Source organism: Muscardinus avellanarius (assembly GCF_963383645.1).
Source record: "Muscardinus avellanarius genome assembly, chromosome: 3".
NCBI classification, from domain to species: Eukaryota; Metazoa; Chordata; class Mammalia; order Rodentia; family Gliridae; genus Muscardinus; species Muscardinus avellanarius.
In genome coordinates this window covers 74,515,900-74,530,169 of record NC_137788.1, presented here as the reverse complement: position 1 = coordinate 74,530,169, position 14,270 = coordinate 74,515,900, and the positions used below count along the sequence as shown (strand labels likewise).

Below are 14,270 nucleotides of genomic sequence, written 5' to 3'. Positions count from 1 at the left end.
ACAAAGTAGGGTTTTGCCTCAGCAAAAGAAACAAAAGAGCCTCAGACTAAATGTAGTTCTGGTCCTATCTAACAAAATTTAAAAGCAAAACGTTAAAGGATCAAACTGTTTCCAAGTTGCTTAATGGCATCCCAGGACAAAAATCAAGCATATTTATGGGTATATTAAAAACAGCCAGCTCCTAAGAAGGTAAAATCACACTGTCTAGAATTCAATTAAAAAATTACCAAATATGCGAAGAAGTAGGCCAATATAACCCACAATGAGAAGAAAAATCAGTCAACTAAAACTGAGAAAATATTCAAATGATAAAACTAATATATAAGGACACTGAAAGTATGGCTTTATTCTATATATTCAAGAAGCTAGAGAAAAGACTGAATATGTTAAGGAAAGGCATGGAATGTATTTTTTAAAAGACCAGGGTTAACTTCCAGAGGTAACAATTGCATTGTCTAAAATGAAAAATACATGGGACAAGAGATAATAATTTTAAAAGAAAAGATTAGGAAGCTTAAATGCAAAGAGTTAGAACCTATTCAAAATGAAGCACAGAGGAAAAAAACTGGAAGCAATGAAGAGAACATCAATGAATTATGGAACACTATCAAGAGATCAAATGTATAAATAAAAAAGGTAAAATGTTTGAAAATTTTCCAAACTTGATGAACACTAGGCCCACATGCAGATCTAAAAAGCAAAACAAACCTCAAGCATAAGAAACAATAAACATTTATATATGTGTGTGTATAGTATACATCCATTTATAAAAATTCTAGAAAAAAAAAAACTAATTTGTAGTGAAGGAACAGCATATCAGGGGTTGCCTGGGGACGGGAGGACAGGAGGGAGAGACTAGGAAGGGTTCTAAAGAAGCTGGCGGTGAGGGACATGTTCATTATCTTAACTGTGGCAGTGGTTTCACAGGTTTATAATATCAAAACTTACACAATTTTACATTTTAAGCATATGGAATTTGTTTTATGTACAACAATCATATTTCAATAAATTCATTAATTTTAAAAATTGATTGAGCCGGGCATGGTGGCACACGCTTGTAATCCCCGCGCTTGGGAGGCAGAGACAGGAAGATTGCGCTGGTTCGAAGCCAGCCTGGCTGGCTTAAGAGAGCCTCTTTCCAAATAAAAATATAAAATGGGTCTGAGAGTGTACCCCGGAGGTAGAAGGGCTTCCAGGAACCCCAGTACCACCAAAAAAAAAGATTGAAATTTAAAAATTAATAGGTCAGTTTATCAGCTATACTAGTCACATTTCAAGCTTTTTTTTTTATGCTGGGGATTGAACAAAAGGGCATTCTACCTCTTAACTATACCCCATGTCCTTTTATATTTTTTATTTTGAAACAAAGTCTTGTCAAGTTGCTGAGAGTCTAAGTTTCTGAGACTGGCCTCAAACCTGTGCTCCTCCTATCTCATTCTCCCAGTACTAGAATTACAGGTGTGTGCCATCAGCCTAGCTGCATTTCATATTCTTAACTGTCATATGTAAAAATATTTAAATTTTTTGTGGTACTGACATAGTACCCAGGGGCATTCTATGAGCTACACCCCCAGCCCTACTCATTTGTTTGTTTGTTTATTGTGCTACTAGGGATGGAACCCAGCAGCTTTCTATCTCTGGGCTACACTCCCAGACCTATTTTCTATTTTATTTGGAAAGAGGGTCTCACTAATTGCTGAGAGCCTCACTAAGTAGCTGAGGCTGGCTTCGAACCTGCACAATCATCCTGGCTCAGCCTCTCAAGTGCTGGGATTACAAGCGTGCGCTACTATACCCAGATATAAAAACATTTTGAACAGCACAAATCCGGAGTGTTCTATCATTGCTGCAGGTACTGTGTATCATTTCTCATCTGTCTCATACTTAAAAATCTGTTTACTTCATTCCTCCTACAGCTACCTCTGGGAGTAAAGACAGAAGTCACTGATGTTCAAATTATGTGAGCCAGTTGTCCTGGAACATGCTTGTAATCCCAGCACTTGGGAGGCTGAGACAAGAAGACCCCAGGGTTCGAGGCCAGCCTCAGCTACTTAGTGATGCCTGTTGCAATTCAGTGAGACCCTGTTTTGAAATAAAGAAAAAAACATAGAGCCAGGGGTATAGAATGCCCCTGGGCTCCATCCCTAGTGTCACAAAAATAAAAAATAATCTGAAAAAATTTTAAAATAGATTTTATTAATTTTAATGTAACTTTTCTGTGAAGCAAAGTCTACTTTCTATTCATCAACACATAACACACTGCCTCACTTAGATAACATGAAGCTTCTTTGGATTACATTTAATTAGTTTCCTCCAAAGCTCAAGTTGACAATTTTAAACTAAATGACATGGAAAAAATTAAATAAGTAACACCCTTTTAGAACCTACTTTCTCCTTGTAACCAAAGTGGCTATAGCTTCAATATAATTCCTGAATGAGAATATACATTCTTTATATACCTACAGATTACCTTGTGAGGTAGACTTTTGTCCTCTTTCAGAATATAATGCTACATAATGTAACTGAATTTCCCTACTTAATAAACCAAGCATAAACCCTTATATAATCAAATACATACAATAAATATAATCAGAATTTCCAAATGTGAGGGCAGACATTTAAACAGAACTAGATCTATGGCGGACACTTCAACTTTCACATTCACGGAATAGTTTAAGAAATCAGGGCAGAGAAGTTGTCAAACTCGCCATTCTCATCGAAACTTTTCCCTTTCTCACTATAGCTATAAGTTTTGAGAGCTAGAGGTAACTTTATTTATTTATTTATTTGTTTTTCTGTAAAAGAAATAAACTCTATTTCCTGCCCCTACCTAGGAGGCTATGAACTTGGAAGGCAGTCTCTGTTCACTTAGTTTTGGGTGCGGAATTGGGAGTGCCAGGCTGAAGTCCTCAGCCCTCCTGCTTCCCCAGCCCTGATGCGCTGACCTTCCCTGCACATTTTGGGGTCTGAGTCATTCTTGCCTCAGAAATGCCATACAGAAAAGGGCAACTGGAGTTGGGGTGGGGGCGGCTGGTGGCCAGTGTAGATAAACCAAGACAACTCCCAAGACGTGTAAAAATAGAAACCAAGTCCCTGGGCTGTTTGCAGAAGCAGAACTTAGAAGCCAGCTTCACTTACTTTTTTACACCGACAGAGCCATTTTCCTTGTTTTCCATGTCAACAGAGAGCATGGGAAGGCTGCAGGGTTCCTCTACTTCAGCAACTAATCAATAAGGGAGAAAAGCTTGTGTTTAATTCTTAGAAAGTGAGAGACGATTACAGACCCTGAATCGGAGGCACAATGGTCCCTTTTACAGCCTCACGCGAGTTCACAAACGTTTGTTTAAATATCTAGCTCCCTCTGTGAGGGGAGAGAGGTGATTAAACCTAAAGAACTGGAGGCAACCCGCGGATTGGGGCGCTTTCACCGGTACTGGCACTCCCTGCCTGCACAATCAGCATTTGCAAATGAAGTCGACTCTCCCGTTTAAAATAAGTGCTGTGTGACCTGGCACAGCTTCCTCCCGGTGCACGGCTCTCACTTAAGACTGCAACTCATAAACAAGTCAAAGTGGAGAAGAACAATACCCTCTTTCCTGCCCCCTCCCACAACGGGTTCTGATTTTTTTTTTTCTTTTATGTCCACTCCTTCTGCTCCTAGATTTTTTTTTTCTCATTGCAATGCAGAAGAGCGCTTAAGGCTTTTGTCAGCAAGTGTCCCTACCTCATGTATTCTCTGCGAAAGCCTCAACCCCCCCCCCAAAAAAAAAACGGGGTCTGAGAGCTGACCATGCTGTGGTAAAGCAGGAAGCTCACAAACACACAAAAAATACCAGAGAGCCTTTAGCACAGAAAGGTGGTGCCAGTATATGTGTGTGTGTGTATGTATGTATGTGTGTGTGCAGGCACTTTACTAGCTTTATGAAAAAAAATCATCAAAACATTTAAGGAGATATAGTAACATCTATCACTCTTTTTGTTTATAGGATGAAGGCTGGAAAAAAACCCCACAATTACTGTGCAATTAACAAGATGAAAAAGCTATAAACAAAACTGCTCTAAGAAAAAACAAACAACAAAAAAAAACTAGTTCCGAGATGTGTTTGCTCAGATGCAGCTAAAGCCATAAATGAAATCCATCTCCTCTCGAATCACTTTCTACTTCGGCACTCCTCTTGGGATTACTCTACATGACAAGTGCATCATCTCGTACAGTCACAAGATTTTATCACTGTTAGAGAAGTAGATGATTAACAAATAACACTGTTAAGTGTGGGATCATCTACACTCCTGAGAGAGACACACACACACACACACACACACACACACACACACACACACACAAACTTCAGTTGCTAAACCACTTAGATCATTGCCAAGAAATCCAACATTTCACATACATCCAGCTACCAGCCAGCGTTCGCAGCGGCTCAGTCTAAGAGTAGGCAGGAGGCAGAGCTGCTCTCCCTGCCCAAAGAATGACTGCACTTCAGTTGGAAACTGTTACGCGTTCACCATTTTCTCAGCGTCTTAGAAACAAAACAGAACACTCACAATGCTACTCTGCAACATCACACTACATTGTCTTATTATTATTATTACTATTATTTTCTCTTTTTTTTCCCCCTGTGCAAGAGTAAAAAGAAAACCTACCTAGAAGCAACTAAAAACATGTCAATTTTTATAGGCTTATCAAGAACAGCCAAAGAAACCCCAATGTTTTCTTTCACAAAGTAGGCTGGCAAAAGAATTCAATAAGGAGGTACAATTTGACACAGTGAAATAAAACCAGGCTGGCTCCCAGCCAACATGACGTGAGGAATCGCACAAGAGCTGCACCAACAGCCTTCTGGTTCATGGCTGACTTTTTAAAGCTACAGTGTGCCTGTTCACTGTGGCTAACTACCTTCAGCACAATTAGTGGAAGCCGGTGATTCTCAGTCCAAAAGCTGCTGAAATTCTCCCTGCCACAGTCTAATACAAGGAAAAACCAGCTGTTTTACTTGCCTTATTTTATCCCTCCCCTTAGCTGTTGTTGACTATGTCTTTACTGTTTTTCTGAGACTGACTGGCATGTTTCAAACTATTTCTTTTTTTCCCCCCTGTGGGAAAACCTAAGGGAACCCAGAGCTTGCTGGCTATGGTCAACAAATGCTCAGAAGCTGCAATCCTGTTACCATTTTTCTTAAGAGAGTCATGGACAAAGTTCTGAGAGGTGGTTTTTCAAGTCATCTCTTTGTGAGAATGAGGAAGGCAAATCCCTTTGCTTTATTATGCAGAATGTAGCATATTTCAGAGAGGATGCAAAATAGATGACCAGCTCTCCTAAAAACACCTGCATTCTTTCATTCTGGTGTTCTTCCTTACCTATGAGGCCAACAAAATACAAACAGAAACAAACAAAACTTTATTCTACAAAGAAAAAAGATTACTTACGTGAGGTTTCACTGTTTACCACAGTTGCAAAAAAAAAAAAAAAAAAAGCGTAATTCAACAAATGCAACCCACATTTTCAACCTAGGAGCACCTGGTACTGTAGTAGTCACATAAATAAGAAGGTATAGTGCCACTTCCCAAATGCAGTCTCTCCCATCAACCATCCCAAGTTCCAACTTAGGAAACTGGGAGGTAGAGTGAGAAACAGGGGCCCTGTGACATTTTTCAATTAAGTGACCCTGGTCACAGTTCCCTGGCTTGTCTGAAAACCACTATGGGGGAGAAGAGCTTATTCCAACATTTCAGTCCCATAAATGTTCTGCCCCTGCACAAAGAACAGTCAGGGTTGCCTATTCTAAATAAACACCAACCAGCATTTGGATACTTGTTGGTCAAAAATACCCATAAGCCCACTCAAAATAGAGAAAGGAAAACACATTCTCCAGAAATATCATGGAAAAAGTTATCTGCTGCTGTGGCATTTTGTAGATTTCAGGCAAAATTGAGATGAAAGTGGCCTGCCTTCCTTTTTATTAGTAATCTTTAACAATACTAGATCAACAACTGTGATTTAGATTTGGAAGCCAAATTCTTAAGTCAAAGTTTGGGGTTTTTTTTTGTTTTTTGTTTTTGTTTTTGTTTTTCTTACTATTCCAGGAATGGTATTAGAAATATCTAACCTGAAAGCCCATCACCAAGAAATACTTCAAGTGCTCTCTTACTCATTTTTTTTTTTTTTGCATTTCCCCCTTGCAAAAGCAAACTATCAAACTTAGACACCAATTCTGAGTGTTCAAATAGTTTTGAGTACTACTTTTCTTTTTTAGTATGGGTCAGGCGTGTGGAGGTGTCATCATTGCTGATCAAAATGATAGACTCTTATGGTGAGTCTTTCATGAACAAATTCTATAATGTTTTTGAACTAGACCTGAATTTCCTAGACCATTCTCCAACTAAATTCAACCAGAAGAGAACTGGACTCTGAGTCTTCTGAGTAGGGGAACCTAGTGGAGGGTATCCTGATAGCACTGCTCAGAACAAAAGCATGCTCAGCTCACCACTCTTGAAGGGAAAGAGGCAAAGAAGATGTGGTTACACCCAATTCTGCCTTAGACACACAGGAGGAAGGATTCTGTGAAGTTCTTCCAAGTATTTCTTTCAACAAATAGAAAGGACATCCTTTCCTGTCCCACCTACCATGATCAAAAGTTTGCCTGTTAAACAAGTGTTAGTTTTCAGAAAGCATTGCAGGAAACCAGTCCCACTTTATAAAAAGTGAAACACAAAGGCATTCTAAACTATGACCACAGGTGGTATTCCTTGCCAGCTAGTTTTTAACTTTGGTAATAAACTGACATTTGTGAATATAAAAACATATACTAGTACTCACTCACTACCTCCTCACACTCTCCAACAAATATTTTGGTACTGGGGATGGAACCCAGCGACATTCTACCTCCGAATTACCCCCCCCCCCTTTTTTTTTTTTAACAGAGTCTTCCTGGGTTGCTGTGAGTTTCCTAAATTGCTGAGGAGGCTGGTCTTAAACCTGTGATTGCTCCTATCTCAACCTCCCAAGTACTGGGATTACAGTGGGCACCATCACACCCTACCAACAAATTTTTGACATCAACCCTTTTCTCTAAGGATAAGCATGATCTGAGGATGCCGAGTGTATGGGTGTGGTGTGTGTAGGGTGCTAGTGTTGTATATATGTGCTGTGTGTGTGGTTATGTAACATGCGGTATGTAGTGTGTTTGAGTGTGTCGAAGTGGGGGTGGGAGTAACCAAAGGACTGATCCAGCACATTACAGGATGTACTAAAATAACTTTGGAAAGCCTGGCCTCAGGATTCCGGAGCAGAACAGAAGGACCCGCTTGGAAGTGCTTTCAGATGGGGAAGGGACGGGCGGGAAGCTGGTGTCCCGATTGGCTTCTTGTACTGATCTGCAGGCACCCCCAGACCACGCGGACTCCCTGGGAGAGCCAGCGCTGTTCCAAAGAAACCGCGCTCCCCTGCCCGGGTGCTGGGCGGCCCCCAAACGCCACCGGCCCGAAGTCGCCCATAGGCAGGGCCAAGCTCCACGCGCCCCGAAATGCATGGAAATGCATCGCAAGGGACCGGGGACGAGTCCCTGGAGAGGGGCGGTGGGCTGCGGGGGCCGCCCGGCTGCCCGGGGGCGCGGAGCCAACAGCGCGCGAAAGTTTCTGGCTGGGACTTTGAAGTCGAAGAGCTGGTCGCCTTTGGCTGGGGGCCCCCCTGGGAAGTGTGGGGGTGTGGCGCCCGCGGTGGTCCTGCCTCGGGCCGCCCGGCTCGCTCTGCCCCGCAGCCTGGGCTCCGGGGGGGCTGCACACGCGTGAGCCCCGCTCCCACTCGGGAGCCGCGGGCTGCGGGGCGCTTGCTTTTTTTTTTTTTTCCCTTTCTTTTTCTTTTTCTTTTTTTTTTTTTCTTTAAACAGCGGCGTTCTTCATTTCCTCTCAGCCTGCAGAGGGAAGAGGGTGCCCATGCCCCGGCTGCAGGAGCCCTCACTTACCTCCCGCACAGCCGCTGGGAGGTTTGCCCCGCGCACAGCCCGCGGACGCCGCGCGCATCCCAGGTGCTGCGGGCCTCGCAAGGCACGCCGGGAGTTGTAGTCCCCCAGGAGGCGGGAAGGGCCCGGTTTGGTGACCCTCAGGGCACAGGCAGAGTGTTTGCAGAAACTTAGAAGGTCCAGGTTGCTGAGGGCGGGGAGGCCCTACTAGAGAGATGTTTAAAGTGGAGGTTTTCAGGTCAATGGCATGCTGTTCTTCCTTTCTACTTTTCTCCTGAGAACCCTGCAGAAGTTTGAAGTTGGACTTTGGCAGTTAAGACAAGTAGAGATTTCCTAATTCTTCTTTTGTAGGGATCTTACCTTCTGGCACCCCCATACACATGTGATATTCTCTTGCTTGGATTGCCACTTCTGTTGCTCACAGAATTGAACTCAGTAAAAGCCCTGGCCGTGCAAAGAGAGGGCGAGTAATTGCCTTTGTAGAGGGCTCTGCAGCGCTCTTTACAAAGCACTTTTACTTAGCTGTTTCATTATGTTAGAATCATAAAGCAATACTGGGATTTAGCAGAGAAAAGGTAAAGATGAAGAGTTGCACGTCTTCACACCTGTAGGGACTGGAGCCACCTGGCACTATTCATTCCTTTTCTCCAGCTCTTCTCTTCATGGTCCACAAAGTGAAAGAAAAGGAGCCTGCTGTGATGTATTTTCTTGAAATAACTGATGAATAAATCCTTAGTAGAAAGGCAATAAATAAAACCAAAAGAAGCACATATGGATGAGAAGAATACAAGAGGAAGGAAAAGGAAATAAGATAGAAATACCCAATAGAAGACTGTGAGAAGTCTAGTGGTAATATGAAAGAGTTAATCAAAAAGAATATAAAAGCAAATAGGGATTTTAGAAGCCAGAGAGACCCAGAGTCCTGGTATTGTCTATTCTGAGTTAGCACTATGACCTCAGGTTAAGTCATTTAATCTCTCCAAAATTCTTTTGCCTCATCTTTAAAATTTAAGTAATACTAGTTCCTATCTTGTGATGTGACTGTGCAGATTAAGAAACAGGAAGAAACTTCCGGGAAGATGGCGACCGAGAAAAGCGGGGCTTAAGAGCCCCGCTAACAACAAATCTCCATTACTACAAAATCAGCGCCTTTCATAGCCAGAAAACACCATCACCAGTGAAACAAAAAATCACCAGGCTCCAGAGAGAAAGCGGACTGAGAACAGAGCCACAGAGGAGATACACCGGCCTCACGCCCGAGGACACGGCAGACACGGCAGCAGAGTCATACTGCCGGCGGCACCGGCGAATTCGCGGGACAGCTACAGCAAGCCGAGGTGAGCCACTGAGGAACAGCCAGGCAGGATTTCTCCGCGCAGAGAGCATCTAAAGCTCCCAGTGGCCGAGCTCAGCACACGCTGCAGGGATTCAGAGTGGAAATCAAAACCAAGAAGAAAAACACCAGCCCCACAGCCAAGGACATAGCAGCGGCGCCATATTGCCACCGGCGGCAGCAGCACCGAATTCAGCGAGACCAGTACAGCTACATCTGCATACTCAAGAACAGTGAGTCAAATTGCGGGCCACAGAGGAGAAATCCCAGTACTGTACTCCCTGGGTCTTGACCCAGTGGGGGAGGGGCAGTGGCAGAGATATCACACCATAGGAGAACGTGCAACCTGGCACCCCCCACAGTCTAAAGCAGCCTCTATCGACTCTCTGGGTCGGAGACTCTGTGATAAAACCCAGTAAAGGAGTAGTGGGGTCTGAGATACTACTGACTCGAGATCCAGAACACCTTAAGTGAAGTCATAGTGACCCAAGGGAAGAACCCAGAGAAGGCACAAACATCCAAAATCATGGGAAAGAGGAATAATACTGGAGCAATAAATGCCCACAACCCCACAACATCAGAACCCGATAAAACAGAAATTCAGAGATTTCTAGAAGATCAAATCAGGAAAATAACTGTAGAAATAATAGAGGTGCTTCGAAAAGAACTCAGAGAGAGCCAAAAAGAGATAAAGGATGCAATTAATGAAGTAAAGGCCTCAATTCAAAGCACAAACAACCGATTAGAACACATGGAGAACAGAATCTCGCTCTTAGAAGATGAGCAATCCAAAAATGAACGCATAGTTTCTAATCTAGAAAAAAATATCCGACAGCAGGAATCTGATATTGAAGAAATATGGGCCCATTTTAAGAGAGCTAACCTAAGAATAATTGGAATAGAGGAGGGAAAAGAAAGTGAAACCAAAGGGATCAACAACCTCTTCAAGGAAGTAATAGCAGAAAATTTTCCAGACATAGAGCAAGAGGTCGATACACAGGTCCAGGAAACTTATAGAACTCCCTTTAGACAGGATTGGAGAAGAGGATCCCCACGCCACATAATTGTCAAAATGACCAATGTGGAAGCCAAGCAGAGAATCTTAAAGGCAACAAAAGCAAAGGGCCAAGTGACATTCAGAGGCAAACCAATTAGAATCACTCCAGACTTCCCAAACCAAGTCATGAGAGCCAGAAGGGCTTGGAGTAACATATTCCAAACTCTGAAAGAAAACAACTTCCAGCCAAAAATTTCCTACCCAGCAAAACTTTCTATCAAATTAGATGGAGAAATAAGAAGCTTCCATGACAAACAGAAACTGAAGGAATTTATGTCTTCAAAACCAGCACTAGAGAAAATACTCAAAGAGATTAACTACAAAGAAGAAATAGGTAACACACACCAGAACCAGAGAAACAAGAGTTTCCATCCAACAGACAACTAAGATTGGTTATCTGTGGAGATTCATTATTTATGTTAGTCTTTTACCTATCTCTAAAGGGTATTGTTTGCCTTTATTGTTGTTAATTTTTAGGATTTCTAGTTGGAATATTAATATACCTTCAGATATAGCATTTGGAAATATTTTATCCCATTCTATTAGTAACTGTTAACTCTGTTTACATTGTCTTTGGATATACAATATTTTTTTTATTTTTTAGGGAGTTTGTATACTCCTCTGTTGCCTGTGCCATTGAAATCATAACCAAGAAATCACTGCCAATTTCAATGTTGTGAGGTTTAATGACCCAGATTTTCTCCTAAAAGTTTATAGTCTTAAGATTTATATTTAGGTCTATTATCTATTTTGAGTTAATATTTGTATATGGGATTAGGTAAGGGTCCAATTTTATTCTTTTCCATGTAATTATTATTTTTAACAATATTTAGTTAAAGGATTAATATTTCCACCACCAAATGTTCGTGGAAACCTTGTCAAAAATAACTTGACAATATAGGGAAGAATTTAGCTCTAGGCTTTTATTTAACTCCAATGGTTTATATATCTGCCTTTAGAATAGTACTACACTGTTTCAATTAGTGTAGCTTTATATGGTTTGAAATCAGAAAATATATATCTTCTAGCTTTGTTCTTTTTCAAAATCGTTTTGGGTACCTAGAGTCCATATTCCATATTAGGATAGATTTTCTTCTGAAAAATAAATATATAAATATATGATAGTTTCACCTAAAAAATAGAAAAAAAATTCTCTGGTAAGAAAGAAAGCAAAAAGAAATATTGAAATGTTATCTTTAAGTCATCAAAAGCTTGGTATCAGACAAATGAAACTGTTATGTGAGATTATCATTTTTAATTTTAGATAAATTGCCATAATACTAGATGTCAACTACTAAGCTAAGCATGGGAGGGAGGGATAGGGAGAGAATGGGGTGGGGATCGGGTGGGGGCTGACTGGGAAAAGTGTGCATGTATGTCTACAAAAGTATGTATCCTACTATGATGTATGAATACAGTGTACCAATAAAAAATAAATAAATAAATAAATAAAAAATAAAAAAATAAAAATAAAGAAACAGGAAGCTCTTAGAATCGTGTCCTTCATAATGTAAGCACACAGTTAATGTTAGCTACTATTACTATCTACAGAAGCTCATTTTGAGGAAATATCAAAAGATAAATTGATGTTGAAGTGCCAGTTAGGAGGCTGTGATAAGAATCTAAGCTCCAGGGGCAATGCTCTCTAGAAATACAGTGATAGAAAGGAAGCCACTATGAGACGTTTTTGGAGGGCAAATGAACAGGGCAGTGCAATGAGCTGAGTGAGGGGCATCCAAAGATGGTTGTCATTCCTAGATTAAACAAATGGATGCTGCTGCCATTTTCATAAGTAGAATAACAGGTTTGGGAGGAGGATGGCTAGTTTGTTTTTGAACATGTATAACTTGAGGCTTTCTGGATGTGAATGTCCAAATACAGAAATACAAATTGGGATATTTTGTCTACAAGTTGAATTTTAAGACCCATTTATTTAGGAGAGGTTGTTGAGGATGCTTTGTAGAGAAAAATGGAAGGGCAGCAGGGGTGGGCAAGGGAAGGTGAAGAGTCAGACAGTGGCACACGCAGGACTTGGTGGAGGCAGAAAGGGGGTGCCGCAGGGGTGCAGGGACAGAGGAAGCCAAGAGGAAGGAGAGGTGAAGAGAAAACCAACAGGTCAGACACAACAGAAAAGAGGCCACGAGATGAGTAGATCAAGGGTCTACCAAGGCAGAACTGCCTCTAAGAGTTGTTTTGGAAATTTACCAGCATTTGCTTTTCCTATTGACTAGGGAGGGATGCCCCTGGTGGATGCTAGACATCTTTCATCACCTGGGACAGTCCTGAGAATAAAGAATCTTCCCACGCCCTGTGTGTCTCCACTATCCCATTGCACATTTGTGTAGCAAAAAACCTGTTTATAACTATCTTATCCTAGAATCTATTTCCATATAAGTATAAAGTGTTTTTCACAGAGTTTGAAGGTAAGTTGGATTTTCCTGGAATGAGGTAAGTTGAATAGCAATATTATTCACGGAATTTAAATCATCAGTACAGTTCATTTTGTGCCTGTCATTTTCCTGGTGATTCTACAGATGGACACCAGTAGCTGACTTCTTCACTAGCATTCATTTCTCTGGTTGAAACGGTAACTTAGCACCTACTGACCAACTTTTTCTATTCCTTCTGTTGTGCAACTGACCAAGGCTGGGAAGTTGCTGGTTCAATCTGGCCCATCCAAAAAAGAAGCCACGGATTGGGGGGAGAGAAGACATGGCTTTATTCCACCTGCTACATGCTGAAATAGGAGATCTAGACCTCCGGTAGCTCATGGCAGTTGACTGGGTATACAGGATCTCCCTCCACAGAGCGGCTTCCCCATAGCACATCTGTGCACCCCTGAGTGTCTGTGCACTGCACTGTTTCAGTCGTTTATAAATCAAATCAGAACAAAAGTGGCAACTAGCCAGGGCACAGAGTTACATAAGACAATATAGCATCTTCAAACACATGCTTAGCTGTAGTATTTCATACAACAGTGACCTTCACTGGAAGGAGGCCAGGAAACCTAATGCTCCATATTTTGACTGTCCTCACACTTACCTCCTTACTGCCTATTCTTCCTAGCCTCCTGTAAACACTAGTCTTGTGGTTTCTGAGAGAAGAAACAGCAAAGATGCTACTATGACTAGATCCAAGAGCCTGGGAGGTAAATAGGGAGAATGGAGGATAAGCCCTGGTTTGGGGACAGCTGATGCAGGGTGTTTAGGCTTTGCAAGGATTTGGGCTTTCAATCTGAATGAGATGAACTACTGTTGAAGTGTTTTGAGCAGAAAAGTGACATGGTCAGGCATGTTTCTAAAGGATTATTTGGCTACTTTATCAAGAATAGATCACAGGGAATAATGGTGGATGTTAGCTAAAGAAGAAATTACTGCAGTCATCCAAGCAAGAAATGATAGCAACTTAGCCCAGAGAGGTAGCAACGAGAATTGATGGATTAGGCAGATTAGAAAAATCAAGGATATATGAGCATGCAGAGGAATAGTTTCAGGAGTTGGAGAGGGTGGAGAGGGAGCAAAGATGGAAATAGATTAAAGGATGCATGGGGCCTTGTGGGAATGAGACTTTGGGCATGACCTGGGAATCTGGGACTCCTTGTGGTGACTGACATAGAGATAGGATGGTTGTGAGTGTGGAGAAGATGGATGGATATTTAGGCTTCCTGACTCTGTTGATAGAGAAGCCTCAGAATCAAGTAGTCAATTCCTTTTTTTTTTTTTTTTTTTTTTTGGAGGTTCCTGGAAACACTTCTACCTCCAGACTACACTCCCAGACCTTTTTTTTTTTTTTTTTTTTTTTTTTTTTTTTAAACAGAGTCTCTTAAGCCAGCAAGGCTGGCTTCAAACTGTGCAATCCTCTTGTCTCTGCCTCCCAAGCACGGGGATTGCAAGTGTGTGCCATCATGCCCGGC

The 14,270-nt window shown here is 41.7% G+C and overlaps 1 protein-coding gene across 1 annotated transcript in view; it reads right to left on the bottom strand.

The window, feature by feature from the left end:
* Window positions 1-3,191, bottom strand: part of SAMD13 (sterile alpha motif domain containing 13) — a gene marked incomplete at both ends in the record, with an annotated part of 39,484 nt that extends 36,293 nt beyond the window's left edge. The window contains one exon of the mRNA XM_080693159.1: window positions 3,139-3,191. Within this exon, the coding sequence (XP_080549285.1) occupies window positions 3,139-3,191 (53 nt within the window). The remainder of the gene's footprint in view (window positions 1-3,138) is intronic.
* Between the last annotated feature and the right edge of the window lie 11,079 nt (window positions 3,192-14,270).